Genomic DNA, 23,861 nt, shown 5'->3' with positions numbered 1-23,861 from the left:
GCTCTGGCCACATGACAACAGCTGTTCACTGGGCATCTGCAGAGCCCACAGCTAGGTGCTGTGCTGGTGCTGGGCACGCACAGGTACCTACCTCAGGTACCAGACGCAGGCAGTGGGGCATCGCAGTGTGAGCTGGGGCACTCTGGAGAGGACCTCCACTTGCCTGAAGTTTGGGGAGTTTCTCTCCGTCCTGGGAGAGAGTGTCTGTGATGGGGAGGACTCTTCTGCTGGAGATCCAGTCTCAGGATGAAAGATGAGAAAGTGACTTCAGTGAAGCAAACATGCCCAGAGGGTAGCATCTGGGTGGCTACAGAGTAGGGCTAATTCTTCATTGACATATTTTCTTTATAATGAAGTGGTTAATGGAAGCTATAAAGATATATTTGCCCCCCCCAAATTCTCTTCCCGTTTTGAAACAGGAAAAGAGCAACCTGTAAACATTTTAAAGGTGTTTTGATTGACTCGAGGACCCGCCCCCCCACCAAAGTTTGCCGGAGACAAAGGGGAGTCTAATGGAGGTCTAGCGCCACCTAGTGGTGGCTAGAGAGAGAACTCGAGAGGGACAGGAGGGAAGAGACAGTGGGACGCACACGCCCGCTCACCTGGCTGAGAGAAAACTTTCCACAGGCTGCTCTCACTGGAAAGAGGTCCCCCTGAAGCGCCTTTGGGCTAAGGGTGAAGGTCGGAACAAGCGAGCGCCTCTGGGGCGTCTCTTGGGAAAGGAAGATAGAAGTGGGAGGCTACCCTGGCAGCAGTAGTGGGGAAACGTCTGTTGCCTATTCTGGGTCTAGGGATGAAGGGCATTTGAACTGACTGAAGGCTGCTGACTTACTGGAGATGTGCCTCCTGGCTCCTATGTGTCTTTCAACTTTTACCATGAAGGAGTTTTAAATTTTTATGTGGTCCTATATATCATACTTTTCTTTTATGATTCTCTGATCTTTGTAACGTTCTTAGAAAAGCCTTCCTGCCAAGTAAAGGTCATTTAAAACATCTATGAGAGAAAGAGGATGCTGGGGTATTACATTCACTTTGAGCATTTTTCTTTGAGTCCAGTTTTGTTATTTTTAAATCTATTTCGTGTTCATTAGTGGCTCTGTGCTTCCCGGCTAACTTCCAGACAGCTGAGCCAAAGCCCCTGGGAGTCTTCAGGGTCTCTACGGTGGGAGGAGGCTGGCTCAGGAACTCAGGGAGGACACCTCCCCTGCAACAGGTGTCTTCCTCAGGCTGGCACCTAAAGGAATCCCATCCTGGGGCAGGCAGAGCATCGCAGGGGTTTGGACTCAGACCGTCCTAGGGTTGAACCTCAGTGCTTCACTTACCAGCTCCTAATCAAGTATCTTAATTTTCCTAAGCCCCAGGATTTTCATTTGTAAAATGGGGATGCTGTTGCTGCTGCTAATAGTAATAATAGTAGTTACTTCATAGGGTTATCACCAGGCTTAAATGAATTAATACAGATGAATTGCTTAGACCAAGGCCTGGTATGTATGTCTATGTGCTCCATAAATATCACCTGTCAGTATTACCTAAGCCAGTGGCCCTGAGATGGGTCAAGGGATGCTGTTTGAAATTACTAAACAAGTTTTCCAGACAGGGATACATGTGGCCCTCTTTCTGGTTTTGCACATTTTTCTTTCAGCTTCTTGCAGGAATCTCCATCTGTCCTTTTAGATGCAATCTTAAGAATGCTTGGTCTCAGGCCTGGATTTTATCCATAGGCACTACAGGCCCAGGACTTAGGCCTAGGTGCTTTCTAAGGATCTGCTTAAGACTGTAAAAAAATATTACTGGCTCAAAATTATGAGAGGAAAACTTCAAAATCAAAATTAAGAAATGTTTACTTAAATGTCTATAAAACAATGTTGTGGCAACTTCATTAACTGTTAAACGAGTACTCATAAATATTTCATTATATTTGAAGACAATCGTAGGTTTTTCTCACTTGGCAAGAACTCCAACACATGCAAGATTGTTTAGAAATAAAACCAATTGTAAATTCAGTGAGTTCCTTTTAGTCCAGTGATTTCAAAAGCCAAATTTACAAAAATCCTTTCAAAATGTTTAAGACAGGAAAATTATGTTTAACGTGGGGTGTAGTATATTTTACTATGTTTGACCTTATACAGTTAGGCACCAAAGATAAGAGTTTGGGGGTCTGTGAAGATCTTACAATTAGTCTTGGACCTAGGGGCTGCCTCCCAGGAGGCAAGTCTGTCTGTGGAGCAGAGGAGGGAGCAGGTGTTACCCCTCGCTGTACAGCCACCTCCTGCCCTACCTTCTAACGTGACTAGCCCTGCCTGGGTGGCAACCTGCGCTGGTCTGGCCCCAACTTTCCCCAGGAAAGCCTGCAGGCATTCTTTAAACATTATCCTCTCACCTAGAACACATGTCCATGTTCACAGTTTCCCAAAGTGTGATCAGTTAATGACCTGCATGAGATTGGGGCAAGGCCCTTGAATCTGCATTTTATTAGACGTTCTTCCCCTGTCCCTCCCCCTGTAGATGATTCTGATGCATGCTGAGTTTGAGACTCATCCGTCTACAGTGTGTGTGCACTACAGGAGGGGGGCAAGATGATCCAGTTTTAAAAAATGGATTTTATTTTTTAGAGCAGTTTTAGATTCACAGCAAAATTGAATGGAAGGTACAGAGATTTCCCATATACCCTCTGCCCCAACACATGTGTAGTCCCCCCCCATTATCAACATCCTCCACCAGAGTGGTACATTTGTTACAACTGATGAACCTACATTGACACGTCATTATACCCCAGAGTCCAGAGTTTTCAGGAAGGTTCATTCTTGGTGATGTCCATTCCATGGGTTTAGACAAACGTATAATGTCATGTACCCACATTATGGCGTCACACAGAGTATTTTCAGAGCCCTAAGAATCCTTTGTGTTCCACCCATTCATCCTTCCCTCCCCCAACCCTTGGCAACCACTGATCTTTTTCCTGCCATAGTTATGCTTTTCATACAGTATGTAGTCTTTTCAGATTGACTTATTCCACTTAGTAGCGTGCATTTAAAGTTCCTCTATGTCTTTTCATGGCTTGATAGCTCATTTCTTTTTAGCGCTGAATAATATTCTACTGTCTGGATGTACCACAGTTTATTTATCTATTCACCTACAGAAGGACATCTTGGCTGCCTCCACCTTTTGGCAATTATGAGTAAAGTGGCTATAAACATCCACGTGCAGGTTTTTGTGTGGACATAAGTTTTCAGCTCCTTTGGGTAAGTACCAAGGAGTGCAACTGGTGCATCATATGGTAAGAGAATGTTTCGTTTTGTAATAAACCACCAAAATGTCTTCCAGAGCTGCTGTACTGTTTTCATTCCTGTCAGCAGTGAATGAGAGTTCCCGTTGCTCTGCATCCTCACCAGCACTTGGTGTTGTCAGTGTTCTGGATTTTGGCCATTCTAATAGTTGTGCCGTGGCATCATTGTTGTTGTTGTTGTTTTAAATTTAATTAATTAATTAGTTAATTTTTTGCTGCATTGGGTCTTCGTTGCTGCGCCTGCGCTTTTCTCTAGTTGCAGCGAGCGGGGGCTACTCTTTTTTTTGTTTTTTTTGGGGGGGCTACTCTTTGTTGCGGTGCGCGGGCTTCTCATTGCGGTGGCTTCTCTTGTTGCAGGGCACGGGCTCTAGGTGCGCAGGCTTCAGTAGTTGTGGAGCACGGGCTTAGTTGCTCCAAGGAATGTGGGATCTCCCCGGACCAGGGCTCAAACCCGTGCCCCCTGCATTGGCAGGTGGATTTTTAACCACCGCGCCACCAGGAAAGTCCTGGCATCGTTGTTTTGGTTTACATTTTCATGGTGACATAAGATACGGAACATCTTTTCAAATGCTTATTTCCCATGTGTATGTTTTCTTTGGTGAGGTGTCTGTTAAGGTCTTTGGCTCATATAAAAAATTGAGTTTTCTTATTGTTGGATTTTAAGTGTTCTTTGTATATTTTGGAGAATAGGCCTGTTTTAGATATGTCTTTCGCAAATATTTTCTCCCAGTCTGTGGTTTGTCTTTTTATTCTCTTGACAGTGTCTTTTGCAGAGCAGAAAATTTAATTTTAATGAAGTTCAGCTTATCAGTGATTTCTTTCATAGTTCATGCCTTTGGTGTTGTATCTAAAAAGTCATCACCAAGCCTAAGGCCATCTAGATTTTCTCCTATGTTATCTTCTAGGAGTTTTATAGTTTTGCATTTTACATTTAGGGCTGTGATCCATCTTGGGTTAATTTTTGTGCGTGGGGGTGTAAGGTCTGTGTCTAGATTCACGTTTTTGCATGTGGATGTCTAGTTGTTCATGTACCATTTGTTGAAAAGACTACCTTTGCTCCATTATATTCCTTTGCTCCTTCATCAAAGATCAGTTGGCTGTGTTCATTTCCAGGCTCTTTATTCTGTTGCATTGATCTATTTGTCTATTCTCTCACCGATACCACACTGTCTCAATTACTGTAGCTTTATAGTAAACTTTGAAGTTGGGTAGTGTCAGTCCTCCAACTTTGCTCTTCTCCTTCAATATTGTGTTGGTTATTCTGGGTCTTTTACCTCTCCCTATACACTTTAGAATCAGTTTGTTGATATCCACAATATACCTTGCTGGGATTTTGCTTGGGTTGCATTGAATCTATAGATCGAGTTGGGAAGAACTGACGTCTTGACAATACTGAGAACTACTAGTGTGTTCAGCCCTAAACTTAGTCCTGGGAGGTAGGAAACTCGACTGGAGTACACAAGAGCACAGGACAGGCTCCCCCATAGTGTTGGCAATGAAACCGCACCTCGCACAGTTCTAGGCATACAGGCAGTGCTCAATACGGTCACTGGAGCGATGAATGAAGCTGAATCCCAAAGCGCCTGGGAACAGGGCAGTAAGGTGGCCATTCCACGCTATGATGATTAGCAAAGACTCCCATCCTTCAGAGGAAAGACCTGGCCTCAGGGAAAACTTTGTGGCAAAGGTACTGTTGAGAAGGACACTGGCCAGAAAGACTGCTCTGGACAAGGCTCTTGGGCTTATCAATTAACCTTAATTGATAGGTTAATTCACTGCCTTATTGATTCATTGATTTGTTTAATAAATATTTGTTAAGAATAAATATTTGTTAAGAATCTACTATGAACTCAGGGATCTCCCCATCTAAGACGTCCAGCTGCCCCCTGCAGTTCAAGCAGGACTTCTGTACATGTTTTCTGATGGCTTGATAACTATGGGCTGGGCCTCAGAGCATGGTAGAGGGGCCTTGTATCCCAGCCAGGGATGGCTGTGGCTGTTTTCTGTTTTAAGGCTAGTTTCTCAACAGGGAGGGAAGTGTCATGCTGTTGACGAAGGTGGTCTCAAGTTTAGGGGAGCCTGGCTTGGCCTAGATGAACTCCACTCTTGCCTGCCTGGTGGGGGACCATCCCTGTGGCTCGTTCTCCAGAGGCTCGGGGAAGGAAGAAAGGAGGTTCTCAGTCAAATATTTTATTATTTTATCAACATGGAGACGCTTCAAGACTTGAACTGATCTGGGAGCTGTGGAGAGTGAGAAAGAAGGGGAAGGGAGAGGTGAGCCAGCAGGAGGAGACCAAGCAAGGAGCAACAAGGGCAGAGAGACAGCAGGAGAGAAAGTGATGGGGATGGAGAGAAGCAGGGAAGGGCAGGGAGAAGGGGAGAAAGACAAAAGAAGGGAGGGAGAGGGGGAGGGGGGGAGGAAGAGGAAGAGGGAGAGAGAGAAGGGAGCCAACCAGAAGGGAGAGAAACGAGGGAGAGAGAAGGGGGGACTGGGAGCTGCTGCTGAAAGAGCCCCGGTTCCACACTGAGGCCCTGCCTGCGGTCCTTCCTCTCCTGCACGTTGGTGTGAGAGCTCACAGCACCCACACGGACACATGTGTACACACAGCCAAACACAACGCACTGACACCCACCCCCTTGGGCAGCGCCTTCAGAATCTACACTGCTGGGGAGGTGGGGTTGCCACGGTGACAGGTGCTGGAGCACCACCTTATGGGTATTAATAGCTTCCATTGAAGCCACCAAAACAGTGACTTCATCCAGCCAGCCGTTTCCCTGGCTGGTTCCTTCTCCCTCCTCCCTTCTTGATTGGGGCTGGGAAGGGCCCTCGGCCGCACAGGCCGCTTCCCCGCCTCCTGGCAGCCACCTTGGTGAAGGATGGCTTGAAGGCCTCAGGGATTCCATCCAAGGTCCAGGAGGAGGGTGTGCTGCGGTTCTTTGCTCCTCTGAGCTGGGTCTAACCACGGCCCCTGCCAGGAAAGGGTTTCTGAGGCACAGGACCTGGCAGAGGGGTCACCCTCAGCTGCTCTGGGTCCCATGCAGCCACCTACCTCCTCTAGGTCCCTGCCTGGCCAGAGACTTCCAGCCAGTTGCCACTTGACAGTGGTGTCCCCTGCCACAGCACAGAACTCCTTGGAAAATCAAGGGCCAGTCTAGGGAGGCGACCCGGGCTACAAGATTTCAGAGGCGTCACGCTTGAGCTCAAGCAAGTGCAGGGCTGGTGTTGCACGACGCTGAGAGCGAGTGCCTCCTTCCATTTCACACCAGGGAGGCCTCCCTTGTCTCATCCGAATCCCAGCCCTGTTGATACTCTCATTGTCTCCTCAACCCTCTGGGATCAGGGGACATTTCTGTCCTGCCCTCAGTTCCTTGCCTTGGTCCCTAACGCCGGTCACCTTCCTGTGCGGCTCCCCCGGATCAGCCTGTCCTGAGCTGCAGAGTCTCTGGACGCTTCAGGCAGGCACCGGTGTCTGGTCCCCTCATTTCCCCTTCCCTTTGACCTCCTCCATCTCTCCCCTGCTTGGCCCACAGCCCCAAGTTTAGACGACATGGGGCCTGTGACCTCCCTGCCATCCTCTACCTTCGGGGCCTCACCCCATCCCCATCCTTGGCCTATGCCCCAGCCCCTCCTCCTGAAGAAGGAGGCGATGAGCCTCCGCGCAAGCCACTGTCGGCAAATCCTACCAAGGGCTTGCACTTGGCCCACACTCCGGGGGAATTAGTCTCATCTATACAGAGTTTTCAGATTTATTCCGATGCCAGCAGTAGCCCACAGTGACCTCATTCCAGCAGACTTCAGGGGGTATATGAGTGCAAGAGAGTGTGTGTGCGCTTGTGTAGAAGTGCGTGTGTGAGAGAGTGTAGAGGTGTGTGTGCAAATGTGTGAGTGTGCTGCCATTAGAGCCCACGGATTTCTGATGCATGAGTCATCGGCTGGAGTGAGCCTCGGGGAGATACGCCCATAAAAAGACAGCACCCCTGACCTGCCACGTCCATTCTGCAGCTGGCTGGGCACATGATCCTGGGCATCTAAGAGGCTGGGGGCAGGGGTGGGGGCTGTCTTTCCCTCCAGACCCCAGAGAGCAGCTGTCAAGGATATTTCTAGCTCGCCTGGAGTCCCAGGCATTTAAGGATGTGATGCCTGCAATGGGGTGAGGGTGGAGGGCGGGGGAGGGAGAAAATGGTGGTTCAGAGGCTTTCCTCCCAGGGCTCTCGGTGGAGCTCTGCTGGCAGGCAGGGCGATTCACCCATTCCACAAGCATTTTTGGACAGTCTGTCATGTGCTAGGCATAATCCTGGGGACTGGCGACATCATGGTGAATGGAGTTGTCCTGTTCTCTCCCCTCACAGAGCTTATGTTCTAGTGGGGGAGGCACAACAGAAACCAGGGGGAAAGGCTACTTTCAAACTAATTCCAGAAGATAACATAGAGTAATGCTATGGAACATGACTGAGAGTGGTGAGGGTTCTCTAGCTGGGGCGGGCAGTCAGGGAAGGTCAGGAGGTGACACAAGAACTGTGCCTGAATATTGAGGAGCTGTCATATGGAGACTTGAGGAAAGAACCTTCCAGAAGAGGATGGACGAGATGCCTGATGCCAGCCCACGTCCTCGCTGGATTCTGGATCAGAGTTGCTGTAGCCAGTCAGGGAGCTAGAGGTGATCTAGAGGAACAGGAAGGCAGATTCTCTGTCCTGGGGGGAACCTGTCTCACCTTCTAGCCCTGATAAGACAGGCAGAAGGAGATGCCCCCATGTCTAGGTAGGAGGAGAATGACTCCCTTTCCCTTCCTGCAGGTCCTTGGTAGCAGTGCTGAGCTCCAGGATGGATGAGTCATGTGAACAGGTGACATGCTGAAGGCCCCTTCCTCCAGGAAGCCTTCTTTGACTGCTGCAGGCCACAGAGGCCCCCACCTCTGAGAGCTGACAGAGCCACTTGGTTCAGATTTGGTGGTTCTCTGACGGTTTGTCCCTGAGATTTGTTCCCGCACCTTGGCCCTCCATCCCATCTCCTAGGTCCAGTCTGTGTTCATCTAAAGGCCCCCCAACGCTATGTGTCCAGTAACTGAACAGCCTGGTGTTCTTGTTCTGAGCCTTTGTCCCAGCGCCCCTTGGATCTGACTGAGAGCAAAGGGTCAAGCGCTGGGATTCCTCATCTCACTTCATTTATTCAGTCATCCATCCACTCCATAAAAATTCTTTTTTCTGGTTTACTATGTGCCGGGCGCTGAACCTGGTGCTAGAGAAATTGGAACTTAGGGCTACCTCGCCCCGGGCCTGGCACCCAGGGAACTCACCGTTCTTGCTGTACAGTTTCTCTTGTTTTCAGGACCAAGTTCCACTGTTGGTGAGAGGAATAAACCCAACCCCTGGAGCCTCAATCTCTGCCGGATATTTGACCCCAACTCGGGCCCAGGGACCGCCCCCCCCGCCCCCCTCGGGCCGCGGAGGACTAGTGGCAGCCGGGAACGCGGCGCACCGGGGGCCACATCTGGCTGAGCGGGCGCGCGCGTGTCACTAAGACGCTCATTCACCGGCGCAGCTGTCACCATAACAACCGGAGCGAGGGAATCCTGGCGACTGCTGGGGGCGGGGGCGGCGGTTGCGCGAGGGACCCCGCGGGGGCTGGAGCGTGGCGGCCCTGGGAGACCCACCACCGCGGCAGCGCCCAGCACACCCCGCGCTCCTCGGAGCCCCGCTCCATGCCGAGCCGCCGGCGGGAGGGCGCCACTCACGTTGCAGCCTCGGCCGTCCCCGCGGGCGGGGACCCAGCCGGCGCCGAGCCGCCGAGACTCCGGGCAGGCCGAGCCGCTGAGCGCCCGCTCCGGGAGCCCTGACTCTATGGCCCCGGGGGAGCGCGCTGGAGCCACCGCGCCGCCCGCTACCAGCCAGAACCGGAGCGCCAGCGGGAGGAAGAGGGGAGCCCCGGGCGCCGCCAGCCCCGGCCCAGGGGCGCGCCCGCCGCGGAAAATGGCAGGCAGGTAGAGGGCCCCCGCGGCGGGCAGGCCCCGCCGAGGACCGAGGAGCCCGGAGACTGGGAGGAGAAGAGCGGCCTGCCCGCCCCCTGCCGCAGCCCCACCAGGGCCCTCCCCCGGCGGCGCGCGCGCCGGCGCGCGCACACACTTGCACACCGTACCTCCTCTGCTGCTCAGCCTCGCCTGCCCCCCGCGAGCACCGAACCCCCTGGGGCCGGATGCCATGGGTAACAACTTCTCCAGTATCCCCTCTCTGCCCCGAGGAAACCCGAGCCGGGCGCCACGGGGCCACCCCCAAAACATCAAAGGTAAGGCTCCGCCGGGGCCGGGCGCAGCTGGAGGACTGGGGCGCAGGCGGAGGGGCAGGGAGAGGTGGAGAGGTGTGGCTGGCGAGGCCGGGCAGGTGCCACCTGTTGTGCGTATTTGGAGATGGGAGGTGCACCTCGGCCATGGAGGTGCGCTGGAGGTGGGGGGCTGCTAGTGATGACGGTGAAAATCAGGGAGGCTGGTGTTGCGTGGGGTCTACGCAGTTCTCCCAGCCAGCACCAGAAACGTCACTGGAGTCCCCTCAGGCCATGATGCTAGGCGAGCGTGCAGGGGTGAGGAAGGGCATTTGCCAGGTGGGTAGGGGAGTGTGGCAGGATGCTCGGGCTGGCCAGCTGTGCTTCCCAAGGGAAGCACCATTGTCTCCTTTTTCATCTGCCCATGGCTGGAGAGGTGATGCTGGAAGCACTAGTTGCATTTCCGATTGGAGTGTCTTAAAAATCCAGGACAGATTAACAACAGCCTGGAAGACTGGGCCAGAGCCGGTGGCCTCTGGAGTCCTCTGCAGCTACTGACTTTTTGTATCCACTGAATCAGGTTGTTTTCTGGTTCCCCAAAGGTTAGATGTCCAGTTGAAACTCTGGAAAGGCGGGCCTGGGAGCCTTGAGACAGAGTAACATTTACCGAGAAGGTCTTTGCCCTCCAAGTCCCTCGACCCACCCAGCACCCTCAGGGAGGCCCCAAGCCCTGTTCTTGGCTTTAACTCTTCAGTGCTGTCTCTGACCTTTGGAAGACACACCTGGGTCCTCCCAGGCCCTCAGAGCCCACAGATTCCCTTCGGGAAGCTCCTTTTCTTTCACCCTCAAAACCAGCCAACACTGGCTGGGCATTCTTATGGCTAAGAGTCAGGAAGGGAAGCCCTTGGGCTTTCACAAAGAACAACCCACTTCTTGAGACCCACCCCCACTGACCCCCAGCTTATGAGAAGGATACTAGTAATGCCCTTTGACAAAGCGTTGAAGTTTACAAAGAACTTTCACAAATACCTTTTCAAGTGGGCAAGGAAACTGCTCTGGGGAGTCCTCAGAGCTAATCATGCCCATGTTACAGTTGAGGAGAACGAATGCTTGTTTCACGTTCCCAAAGCCAGAGAGGCAGAACCAGGCTGCAGACCTGTATCTTCTGACTTGGAATTCTGTCCTCTCTTTTGCTGGACAGTTAACCTTCAGGAGTCGGGGAGAGGAGGAGAGGTGGGACCGCCGTCCTGCATTCTAACTCCAACCCTTTCAGAACTTCAGCTCTCACTTGGCTCAGGAAAATCAACGGGTTTGTTGTGTCTTTCTGGAAATTAATATGGCGGTACCTGTCAAGACCTTTTAAAATATCATCTTCATTGACCTTGTGATTCCACCTGAAGAACTGATCCTAAGAAAATGGAAATGCAGGCAAACACTTATGTGCTAGGCCTAGGATGTTCATGGTAGTGTTGTTTATACTAGGAAAACAACCTAAATGCACTGAAATCGTGGTGGATCCTCTTGGTGGAGTATTATGCAATCTTTAAAATAGTATTATTGAAGGATATTTGATCACTTGGGGAAGTGCTCACAGCAGCATAATGACAGTTGTAAAAAGCAGCATACAAAGTTGTGTAGACTGTAAGAGCCCAATTTTGTTAAAATGTTATGAAGGCAAAAAAAAAAAAAAATAATCAAACAGCCCTTGAAAGAAAGTTTCTCAAAGGTTAACAATTGTTTCCTCTGGGTAATGAGAGCACATAAGATTTTTTCTTTTCTTTTTTATATTCTGCTCTTTTCTAAAATTTCTACAATAAACAAGTATTATTTTTTTATAATCAGCTGTAAGTATTAGATGTATGAAGACTGTTTCTGAGCATTGAAAACAGATTTATAATGATGGAGGAACCCGTGGTTGTCATCCAGTTCAATGTCCTCCCTTACAAGGGAGAAGAATGAGGGAAAGGGAGAGTGAATTGACCAGTTACTCAGTGGGTCAGTTAAGAGAAGGTGGCAAAGCCAGACTAAGTCCTTCAAGGGCAGGGGTTAGCTGGGGACCAGTGAGTTGACTTGGTGCTTGAATGCTCACCAACTGCCCCAAGAAGGCTGTGCTCCATCCATGACCCTAGGGAAGCCCAGCAAAGGCCTCCATAATTGCACCCCTTTTAACCTAAATTGGGATTGTGGGGATGTGAGGTCTCTGTGGCTGGGGTCTTTGGCAAGGGATGGTGAGCAGGAGAGGGTCTGAGGCCCTCCCATGTCCCTGCTCCCACCCTAGCCTCCTCCTCTGCCTGAATCCCCACCTATCTGGCCTGGGAAGGCCCCTTTTTGCTGCCTCCCTGGTTTACAGAGATCAGTTCTTATTCAGTGGGAGTAAATGGTGGAGAAATTCTCCCTGCCAGCAGTCTCCCTCCCACTGCCCATCTCCCTTCAGGCTCAGCTTACCAGAATCCACTCTCCTCTGTCCCTAACCACAAACCTAGGTGGCCGTGAGAATTTTGGTTCTGCTCCTTCCAAGCCTGAGATGAAGGATCAGAGCATGCCGTGAAGGCTGCCCATGGGTTCCTTCATCCAGGGTCCCCTTATCCTGCTTCGCAGCCTGACTTTTCCCCATCCTAACAGAGCCATCAATTTTATTCTGTGATTGTTTTAATGTTCACTCCAAGTTCCTTTCTAACTGTATCAGCATTGACCTAGGAGTCTTCTCTGATACATCAGTGGTCATCCAGAATTCCATCCCCATTTTATTGGTATGACCTTCATACTGGCTGTGATTCCAAGACTGTTCACCCTGAGTTCTGCTGGGACAGCTTTCAGCTCTGATTCTTATCAGCGTGCATCCAGAAATTTGCTGGTGGGAGGCAGGGAACTCTCGATTTTTTTTCTCCTTCCATAATTGCAATCTATTGATTTCTCACCATTTTAATTAAAACAACTGGAAAGGACCTGGCATAACAGGGACCCTGAGACTCACTAGAGATCTAAGATTGGTCTGGCTGTCAGGCTGACGTGAAATGAGGCTCGTCCATCACCTGTCAGGTGGTAGACTTTGGTCTTCTTCCTGAAGACACACTGACCTCACTCCACTGCTGGTGATTCCCACTGGGGTCTGAACAGTGTTGGTCTAGGAGTGTCCACGGGAGAGGCCCAAGGTATAGCTCTGGGATTAGGACCAACAGACAGTTATGAGGAGCTGCCATGTGCCTGGGTCAGAGGTGAGGGCTCATGACATCTCTGTAGATTCACAGACTGAAGATCTACTTGATAAGGTAGGACGGAGGGAAGGAATGGAATCAAATGCTTGGTTGGATTGTTGAAATCCCAGATATGTGTGGGCAGAGGTCAGAAATGGGGGGTCAGGGAAGAATTTGAGCTGGACATGGAAGGAACTGTAGAAGTTGGATCGATGGCAAGGGGTGCAGCGAGAGTCCTAGGGTGTGGAGAGGAGGGTAGGGCAAGGGACGTGCAGCAAAGGCTTGGAGGTGGGATGAGTGAGTGTGTGTATATATTCTCAGTGATGGGAACGGGGTGACTGGGGCAGGGGATTCATGTGTCATGGAGACAAATACAGATAATGAAGATCTTCCTCCTTCCCCATCTCTTTCTGAGTGCCTGCCTGCTTGGTGCTAAGTGTTGGGGGAAAGGTAACTAGGAAAGCCTATGGGGAGGACGACTCAGTCCCAGTGGTCACCCATAGATGGGGGTTGGATAGGCCACCTCCTATCACTGTTTTTTTTTTTATTGTGGTAAAATTCACAATTTTAACCTTTTAAAGTGTACAATTAACTGGCATTTAGTACAGTCACAATGTTGTGCAACCACCGCCTCTGTCTAGTTCCGGAACATTTTCATCACCCCAAAAGGGAAGCCTGTACCAATGAAGCAGTCACTCCTTATTACTCCCTCCCCTGAATCCCTGGCAACCACTAATCTACTTTCTGCCTCTAGGCATTTGCCTATACTGGACATTTCATATAGATGGAATCACACTATATTTGTTCTTTTGAGTCTGATTTCTTTCACTTAGCGTAATGTTTTCAAGGCTTATCCGTGCTGTAATATGTATCTTCTTTCCCTTCTGTGGCTGAATAATGTTCCATTATATAGATATGCCACGTTTTGCTGATCCACTTGCCAGTTGATGGATATATATATTTTTTGCGGTACGCGGGCCTCTCACTGTTGTGGCCTCTCCCGTTGAGGAGCACAGGCTCCAGACGCGCAGGCTCAGCAGCCATGGCTCGCGGGCCCAGCCGCTCTGTGGCATGTGGGATCTTCCCGGACCGGGGCACGAACCCGTGTCCCCCGCGTCGGCAGGCGGACTCCCAACCACTGCGCCACCAGGGCAGCCCTTGATGGATATTTTTGATGGCTATTTGGATTGTTCCACCTTTTGGTTATTGGGACTTTTGTGCTGTGAAGATCTGTGTATAAGTTTTTGTTTGAACACCTGTTTTCTGTTCTTTGGGGTATATACCAAGGAGTGAACCTCCATCTTTTCAAAGCTGGTGCTTTTGAATTGGACATTTCACAAAGCCGCTGGTTGTGACAGATGTAGGGAGGTTGTCTCCGTCCAGCTTTGGTTGGGTGTGACACCAGCCAGACACCTGTTGTCTTCAGTCTCTTTTCCATGGTGGCTGAGGCTCCCGGCAGGCAGAGGGAGGAGCTTCTAAGGTTGGCCAAGGAGCTTTGATTCTTTGAGGTGGACCAGTGTGAGCTACAGGAACTTTCTGCAGACCCTGAATCTCCTCACTGCTCCCTGAGGCCAGGGGTGGGGGATGCATTCTCCTAGGACAAGGGCCTAGCCATTTTCCAACCTTCACAACCTTGCTGCTACTTTCCTGATCTGGGTCCTCCTCCCAGATCTAGCTGGCCTCTTTGCCTCCCATTCCTCCTTTGATGCCAGAGGGATCCTCCTAAAGTATGCCTTTCATCTCGCCCGTCCCCTATCAACAGTCTTCAATGTCATGACCCAGCCTGCCATAATCGGAAATTCAAGGCCTCCATTCTTTGGCCAACCCACAGATATTCCCACAGCCCTTGTGTGGGCTCCTTCCGTAGTTGTCATGACACTTGCAGGTTAGGTGAACTCATCCATCTCTCTGCTCCCAGCAATGCAGCAGACAGACCTGGCACGGTGAAGGGGTGGGGGCTGGTGGCCTCCTCTGCCCCCCCAAGACTTCAGAGAAGCTGGGCTGAGACAGCCCCCATGTTGAACCCAGAGCACCTGTCCTGCACACCCTGTTGGGTTTTCATTCAGTCTGACCTTTGAACCCTATATTGTTAATCATAAAAAATAAGATTTATAAGAGCCACCACATGTTGGGTGGTTACTGTGTGCCAAGTACTTCCGTGTAGATTATTTCTATTAATATCCTACTGACAACCTGCTGAGGGGGAGGTATCATTGTCACCATTTTATATATGGGGAAAGAAAGGCTCAGAGAGGTTAAGTGACTAATCCCAGACCACACAGTTAGTAACTGATGGAGCTGGGATTCAAACCCACGTCTGTCTGACTTTAGAGTTCACTCTTGTGACCACTATATATCTTGCCCTTATAGAATTCACTCTAGGTGGGCTCTGTCTTCCATTGTAGGAAAGGAACTGGGGAGCAATCTCCTGGCCTCTGGACAGGGCCCCAAAGGAGGGAAAGGGAGTACCATGGGGTTCTTGATGCTCCTTCCCAACCCCTGCCCCTTCCACCTCCTCTGTAGGGCTTTGAGCCATGTAGACCCTTCAGCCAGTCATCAGACACTTTCAAGGGAACTTTCTGTTCCTTCGGGCCAGCGTTTCTCACAGTGAGGTTTTTCTACTGCCTGCATCAGCATTAGCGTCAGCTTGAAAGCACATCTAAAAAGGCAGGTTCCCAGCCCCCAGGCCAGACCTACTGTCTCAGAATACCTTGGGGATGGGCTCCCCAACCTGCATGTGTAACAAGAGCCCCAGCTCATTCTGATATACCTCAGAGTCTGAGAACTATCCAGGCTGTGGGGCCTCAGAACAGACCCACTCTGGCACTCTTGGAGTTGGTGAGATCAGGCTTCTCAGAGGAGGGGAGCCTGAGGCTGGATGGAGATTTGGAATGGACCTTTTCAAGGGCATCTTGGTGAGCAAAGGCGCGGAGGCAGGAAAATGCAAGGTGTTGACAGAGACAGTGAGCCGTCCCTCCCACCTGGGATGTGAGACCCCCCAGTGGGGAGATGAACGGATCAATCTTTGAAGATAGACTGATGCCAGATCTTGCAGGGCCTTGGATTCCAGGATGAGTTTAGATCGATCCTGGGGGCAGTGGGAGCTATGGGTGGCTTTTGAGCAGAGGAGTGTAGTGATTTCCTTTAAACAGCAGCATCAGCAGAGGAGGGGGGAGGAGGGAATGAAGCATCCTGAGCTGCTGGGAGGTTAATGGAGCTACAGGGCTTCTGTCCTAGGCCAAGCTGAAAGGGCTGGGTGGGACAGCCAAGTTGACGACCTCATCTAGGCTTTCCCGTGGGTGAATCTGGAAGCATTTCTGACCAATGGCTATGGTCAGCAGGGCTATTGCACATCAGAAAAAAAAAAAAAAGGATTTTTAAGAAGTACAAGTCCTGATGCTGGGCACTATGCTAGGTTCATTCACATAGATTAATTCATTTAGTCTCTCAATAAATGTGAAGTAGGTATTATTATTCCCATTTTATAGGTGCAAAAACTGAGACTCATGTATATTAAGAATGCTGTCCAGAAACAATAAACTAGGAAATGGCAGAGCTGAGATTTCTATCTAGGACACCAAAGCCCATGAGGGAGAAAATTGGCTTCGGGGGGAATTTCTGCATACTGGGGCTTTCTTTTCCCTGACCCTCTGAGGTGGCATGTGCCCACTTCCAAGATGTGCACATTGAGGCCCAGGCATTGGCTCTAAATCACAGAGTGCAAGATGGTGACAGCATGGGCAAGGGCAGTAACAAAAGGAGGAAAAGGCAGGAGGAAGGAGGACAGGAGTGGGACACTGCCCAGGGGATGCCAGGGTTGCCTCCATCTGGATATGCCAGCTGCCTGGGCCTATTTCCTGTTGGTTTGTGACTCTCTCACTCCTGGTCCTGCACACCCAGGGGCTGGAGGCTGAGGGGCTGCTTCTCCCTGATCTGGTTGCTTTGGCAACCCTGGGCAGGATGCGAGTGGTCTCCTTGGTAACGCCTGGGAAAACTGCCTGCAGGGCTGGAGGGAAGTGGACTGGCCAGCGGTCAGGCTGGGTGGCACAGGCGGAGCCAGGCCAGACCGGGCCACTGAGACTGCAGGCCTGTGGTGAAGGTCAGGCTTATGGAATAGCCCAGGCAGCCTGTTGGCCATTCCCCAGCAAGCCAGAGTCCAGAGGCCCTGGGGGCCTGGGGGCCTGCCTGGTGAGACCAGAGGCACTAATGGGCCAGCCCAGGAAGTGGGAGGAGATGGGGGTGAGGGTGGGAAGGGGGGAGAATATAGCTTCTGGATGACAGATCCAGCTACAGGGTTTATTAAAAGATGTTTATCAGAGGTCATTACCCAGATCCTGCTGCTTTGGGAAATGAGCAGGTGCTGATGCCTGTGGAGCGCGGGGCAAAGAGAAAAGCAGGGCTAGAAGAAGAGGAAGAGTCACAGGCAGGCAGGTGGAGCCTTTGGCTTTCTCTCTGCTCTCGCTGCAGCTCTGGAGTAGGCTGGGCTCTGCGCTGGGCTCCAGAACTGAAGTTCTCCCAGGGTGAGGGTTGGGGTTCCAGGGATGCTCTGGTGCGGAGGCTCATTCTGTTGTTTAACAAACATGCTAAGCATCAATGATGAGCCAGGCATTCTCCTAGGCGTGAGGATACGGTGGAACACAAAAAGATGAGGGCTCGCTGCCATGGGGCTTTCCCTCCATGGAGCTGAGAGCAAAAATGGCAAATGAACAAATGAATCCGAGTATGATAATAATTACTAACATATTATGTGCTAGATAGAGACTGTGCTAAGCTCTTTTCACCTATTATCTCATTTAACCTTTAAAACAACCATGTGAAGTAAGTGTGATTATTAGCCCCATTTATAAACTGAGGCTTAGCGAGGTTAAGTAACTTGCCCAAGGTCACGTGGCTGGTATGAGTCAGAGCTGGGATTCTAGCCAAGATCTCTCTGACTTTGGCGCTACCACTAAAAAAACCCAAAAAACCCAAAAAAACCCCTTTTCATTTAGAACAGTTTTAGATTTACAGAATTATTGCAAAATAGCAGAGAGTTTCCACATAGCCCATGCCCAGTTTCTTCCATTATTAACATCTTACGTGTGTGTATGGAACGTTTGTGACATTAACGTACCAATACTGATACGTGGTTATTAACTAATGTCTGTACTTTACTCCGATTTCCTCAGTTTTCCTTCATGTTCTTTTTCTGTACTAGGATCCCATCCGGGATACCACAGTATATTTTTAGCTACCACATTTTATATGTATATAGTTGTGTTTTCTTATGCTCCTCTTGGTTGTGACAATTTCTCACACATTCCTTGGTTTTGATGACCTTGACAGTTTTGAGGAGTGTTGGTTAGGTATTTTGTAGACTGTCCTTTCACTGGGATTTTTCTGCTATTTTCACGATTAGACTGTGGTTATAGGTTTTGGAGAGAAAGACCATAGAGGGGAAGTGCTGTTTTAGTTGCATCATATCAACGGTGTGTGTTCTCAACATGATTTATCACTGTGAATGCTGACCTTGATCACAGGCTGAGGTAGTGCTTGTCAGGTTTCTCCACTGTAAAGTTAAAGGTGCACTTTTCTCCCCATCTTGCGCTCTTTGAAAGGAAGTCCTATGTGCAGCCCACACTAAGGGGCAGAGAGCTATGCTCTACCTCCTTGAGGCGGGAGCACTACTTTAACTGTTCTGTCAACTCTTTCTTTAGTTCCTTACCCAAGCAGTTACATTTGAATAAGGGCTGTGAAACAGAAGACCAGGGAACTTGGGGGAACCTGACCTGGTCTTGGGGGTCTGGGAAGTGAAATGACCAGGGAAGTGACCTGAAAATGAGTAGGGCTTGGCTTCATGTTCCTGGGGGTGCTCCTGCCATGTTGGGTGTGGAACTATTCATTTAGCATCCCTGACTTTTAAAAAAATTATTTTTATTTTTTTAAATTCTTTAAAAAAATTTTTATTGGAGTATAGTTGATTTACGATGTTGTGTTAGTTTCAGGAGTACAGCAAAGTGAATCAGTTATACATATACATATATCCACTCTTTTTTTTTTAACATCTTTATAGGAGTATAATTGCTGTACAATGGTGTGTTAGTTTCTGCCGTATAACAAAGTGAATCAGCTATACCTATACATACATCCCCATATCCCCTCCCTCTTGCACCTCCCTCCCACCCTCCCTATCCCACCCCTCTAGGTGGTCACAAAGCACCGAGCTGGTCTCCCTGTAGCATCCCTGACTATTAAATGTCACTGGCCAGCTTAAATGTCACTGTCATTAAAAAAACAAATAACTCTTCCCATATTTTTAAAAGCACCCCAGAGGGGGCAGTACCACTCCTAGTTGAGAGCACTGAGCTGGGTGTGGAGGGCGCATTGAAGGTTGTTCCTGGAAGGGGCCTGGCACCATCCCCTGTTGAGGACGGAGCTGGGTGTTGGATCACCGCTGCTGCTGACTCAGGGGCTGAGTCCCGGCTGTGTCATCCCAGCCTTCCAGGCCACGGAACTTTCAGCAGAAAATCATTAAGTGGCCACTGCCTTGCCTCTCTGTCCATGGAGGCAAGTTTCTGGTCCCACAGGCTGTCTGTGTGTCGGGGGTGGGGCAGGAGGAGGAGAGAGGACCCTCTTGGGATGATGGGAGAGGGGAGGGAAGTATGTCTACCGGCTTTTCTGGATGGCCCCAGAATGCCTTGCTGGCTGCTCCAGAGGTTGGGGTGGGGACAGGAAAGGGAGAACATTGCCAGGGGTAGGTGCTGTCTTATGATTAGGGTGGCGGCGCTTCCACACGCTCCTGACTTTGACCTTCACCTTTCCCCTTGGCTTGCCCCAGCCTCTCCCTGGCATCTACTGAAAGGCTGATCTTCTCCACAGAATGGGACAGTGTGTGTGTCCAGGTGGGGGTGTCCAGGTACCCCTAAGAGTGAGAAGAGGAGGCACTTTGCCCTGATCAGAGTTGAGTGAAACGGAGAGGATGCGCCAGCTGATTCACTTCATGTGTCAGTGCCCTCTGTGCCGGGCCTGGTGCTAGGCATGGAGAATTGGGAGGTGAGTACTGGGCATCGTCTCTGCCCTTGAGGTGCTCATGGCCCATGAATCGCTCATCCAATTCAGACATCAGCCCATAGCGGCAGAAGGGTCCTGGAGCCTTTCTTCTCTGTGTTTGCTTTCCTTTCCTTTTTTTACCCTGATCTTCCCAGCAAATGCTCCCTTTGAATACATTCACCATGAAGGGAGAGGACTGGCAGGTGGTCAGGCGTGTGCCTGGGGCTGATGGAAGGGGTGGTGGCCACTGACTTCCAACATCAGACCCAAATCAGAGGTCATTTTGTCCTACCTCCTTTCTCAGCTCAGATCTGGAGTGCTCAGCCCTGGAGAGGGGAAGTGACTTGTCCAAGGTCATACAGCTGGATTGAACCAGGTGCTAATGAGGTCTCAAGGCTCTGACATTGCTGGATGATGCTCTCAGGGTTTGGCAGAAGTTAATTCCAGAGGGACACCCGAGGGGGACGAATGATCATAACAACTGTGATGTGTGCTGTCCCGAGGGGAACTATTGAAGGGTTTTAAACAGAAGAGTGACAAGATCTTTTAGATGCCTTAGGAAGCTCTGGGGCAAGAGAGGGGCAGGGGAGGGCCAGGCAGGAGGCTGCTGCAGTCTTCCAGTGGAGGAGAGGTGTGGCTTCTACTGGGCAGGGCAGTGAGCAGCCAGGCAAGTAGATTGATTTGGGAAATCCTTTAGAAGGTCGACCTGAAGATTTGGAAGTGGAGAGGGAGATGTAGAGGAACTACTTGTACTGACATGTGTCAGAGGATTCTGACTTCTGGGGCAGTGGTCAGTGAGGCAACCGGGTGGCTTGGCTTGGAGGAGCTTGGCTACACACTGGGAGGGTGGGCCTCTTGGGAGGTCGGGGGTGAGCACGCTGATGTGTGAGTGTTCCCTTGAGAGCTGTGTCCCACCCAAGGCCTTGAGGTCTTAGAGCCAGGAGGAGAGACAGGTGAGCAGGGCAGGGCTGGCCCTGAGCTCCTGGCTCTACCCTACCCCCAGGACATCATTGATAATTAATGTCCCCTCTGCCTGTCACAGGTGGCTCCCAGGTGGGCAGAGGTGGGGCCCTGGCACCTGTGTTGTGATGTGCATGTGGCTTCTGCAGGCCTCTGAGCCAGGGCCTTCAGTCCCAACCTAGCCAAGCTTTCTCAGGTGGCTCCTTGCTCCCCGTGGGTGCCAATTCCCCCAGCGTACACACACAAACCGTAACAGGTGGCCATAAATCAGCCCAGACAGGCCAAGGCTGCTCTGGTTTTCCCACAGTTGAGATCAAAGCCCCAGACCCTCACCCTGGGGCTCAGTACTTATTAAATTATTAAACTGTCAAGGGAAGGGAAAGCAGGAAGGACTGGATGGATGGCCATAGAGTAAAAGAGAATGAGGAAAAATGGCTGAGAAATGAGGCAGCGGGTGGGAAAGGGGAAGAGAGGAGAGAAAAAAAAGCTCTTTGTCTTTGTCCTGAGTTTAGAGACTTCCCAGAGCTGTGAACCTTGCATCTGAATATCCTCCAACAATTCCCTCCTGCTTCCTCCTGTGGGATCTCATTGGGGTCCCATGACCAGGATTCATAGCCCCACTTTACAGAGGAGAAACTGAGGCCCAGATTGTCACAGGATTATGAAAGCCTGTACTTCTGAGTCCTGTTCCAGCCTCTTTCTGGGCCTCTTCATGGGCCCAGAATCAACATTACCTTAATACCCATTCTTGACCCTGGCTCTCAGGCTAGACTGGAGTGCGTGAAGAACCCCATCCTGATCCCAGGAGGACCAGCCAGGGCCTCTTCCTGCCTGGAGCCCCCTGGACTCTCCTTTAGCTTCCAGGCATGAAGGCAGAGCTTGGACCCAATAGATTGCCCATCCCTGCCTGAGGCAACAGGTTCTATCCCTGGCCCCACACTCCAGTTGTTTGCAGGAAACAGCCTCTTTTTCCCCACCATCTTTATTGTGGTATAATTGACAAATAAAATTGTAATGCACTTAAAGTGTACAACGTGATGATTAGGTGTATATATATATATATATATATATATATATATATATATATATATATAGAAATGATTCCTGCAACCAAGTTAATTAACACACTCATCGCCTCACAGTTACTTTTTCTGTTGCTGTTGTTGAGAATGCCTAAGATCTACTCTTAACAAATTTCAAGTATACAAGTATTATGAACCATAGTCACCATGCTGTATATTATATACTCAGAACTTATTTATCTTATAACTGAAAGTTTGTATCTTTTAACCAACATTTCCCCATTTTCCCCACCCCTAGTCCTTGTCAACCACCATTCTACTCTATTTCTTTTAATTCAACCCCACCTCATTTTTTTGGATTCCACGTGTAAGTGATACTGTATGGTTATCTTTCTATGTCTTTTCTCTGGCTTATTTCACTTAGTATAAGGCCCTCCACATTCATTCAGGTTGCCCCAAATAGCAAGATATTCTTCTTTTTATGACTGAGTAATATTTCATTGTGTATATATATATATATATATATATATACATATATACCGTATTTTCTTTATCCATTCATCCATCAACAGACACTTAGGTTGTTACTGTATCTTGGCTGTTGTGAATAATGTGGCAATGCACATGGATGTATAAATATCTCCTCAAGATAGTGATTTCATTTCCTTTGGGTATATACCCAGAAGTGGAACTGCTGGATCATATGGTAGTTCTATTTTTAATTTCTTGAGGAACCTCCATACTATTTTCCAAAATGGCTGTATCAATTTACATTCCCACCAAGAATGACAAGGGTTCCCTTTTCTCCACATCCTCATCAATATTTGTTATCTCTTGTCTTTTTGATTATAGATGTCCTAACAAGTGTTAGGTGATATCTCATTGTGGTTTTGATTTGCATTTCCCTGATGATTAGTGATGTTGAGCATCTTTTCATGTACCTGCTGGCCATTTGTATTTCTTATTTGGAAAAATGACTATTCAGGTCCTTGCCCATTTTTCAATTGAGTTATTTATTTATTTATTTATTTATTGCTATTGAGTTGTAAGAGTTTTTTATTTTTTTGGAAATTAGCCCCTTATCAGATATATGGCTTGCAAATATTTTCTCCCATTCCATAGGGTACCTTTTCATTTTGTTGATTTTTTCCCTTGCTGTGCAAAACCTTTTTAGTTTGATGTAGTCTCACTTGTTTATTTTTTCTTTTGTTGCTTCTGCTTTGAGTGTCAAACCCCAAAAATCATTGCTAAGATCAACGGCAAGGAGCTTTCCGCTTATGTTTTCTTTTAAGAATTTTATGGTTTCAGGTCTTACATTTAGATCTTTAATTCATTTTGAGTTGATATTTGTACATGGTGTGCGATGAGGGTCCATTTAATTATTTTGCATGTTGATATCCAGTTTTTCCAGCACCTTTTATTGAAGAGACTATCCTTTACCCATTGTATATTCTTGGCACCTTTGTTGAAAATTAGGTGACCATATATCTGTGGGTTTATTTCTGTGCTCTCTATTCTACTCCATTGATCTATATGTCTGTTTTTTATGCTAATAGCATACTGTTTTGATTATTATAGCTTTGTAGTATAGTCTGAAATCAGGAAATGTGATGCCTCCAGCTTTGTTCTTCTTGCTCAAGATTACTTTAGCCATTCAGGGTCTTTTGTGGTTTCATACAAATTTTGAGATTTTTTTTTTATATTTGTGAAAAATGCCATTGGAATTTTTATAGGGATTGCATTGAATCTGTAGATTGCTTTGGGTGGTATAGACATTTTAACAATATTAATTCTTTCAATCCATGGACATGGGATATCTTTGCATTTATTTTTATCTTCTTCAATTTCTTTCATCAATAGTTTATAGTTTTCCTTGTACAGATGTAAAGATTTGGCTAAATTTACCCCTAAGTATTTTATTCTTTTTGATGCTCTTGTAAATGAGTTTGGTTTCTTAATTTCTTTTTCAGATAGTTTGTTGTTAGTGTATAGAAACACAACTGACTTCTGTATGTTGATTTTGTATCCTGCAACTTCACTGAGCTCATTTATCAATTCTAACAGTTTTTTGATGGGGTCTATTAGAGTCTTCTGTATACAAGATTGTGTCATCTGC

The 23,861-nt window shown here is 48.9% G+C and overlaps 1 protein-coding gene across 1 annotated transcript in view; it reads left to right on the top strand.

Moving 5' to 3' along the window:
- Positions 1 to 9,458: 9,458 nt before the first annotated feature.
- NEURL1 (neuralized E3 ubiquitin protein ligase 1) overlaps positions 9,459 to 23,861 on the top strand; it is a gene marked incomplete at its 5' end in the record, with an annotated part of 75,711 nt that continues 61,308 nt past the window's right edge. Inside the window, one exon of the mRNA XM_079899181.1 lies at positions 9,459 to 9,567. Coding sequence (XP_079755307.1) covers positions 9,483 to 9,567 — 85 coding nt within the window. The remainder of the gene's footprint in view (positions 9,568 to 23,861) is intronic.

The sequence above is a fragment of the Stenella coeruleoalba genome, assembly GCF_951394435.1.
Source record: "Stenella coeruleoalba genome assembly, chromosome: 16".
Taxonomy (NCBI): domain Eukaryota; kingdom Metazoa; phylum Chordata; class Mammalia; order Artiodactyla; family Delphinidae; genus Stenella; species Stenella coeruleoalba.
This window is presented reverse-complemented; position numbering and strand designations above follow the sequence as displayed.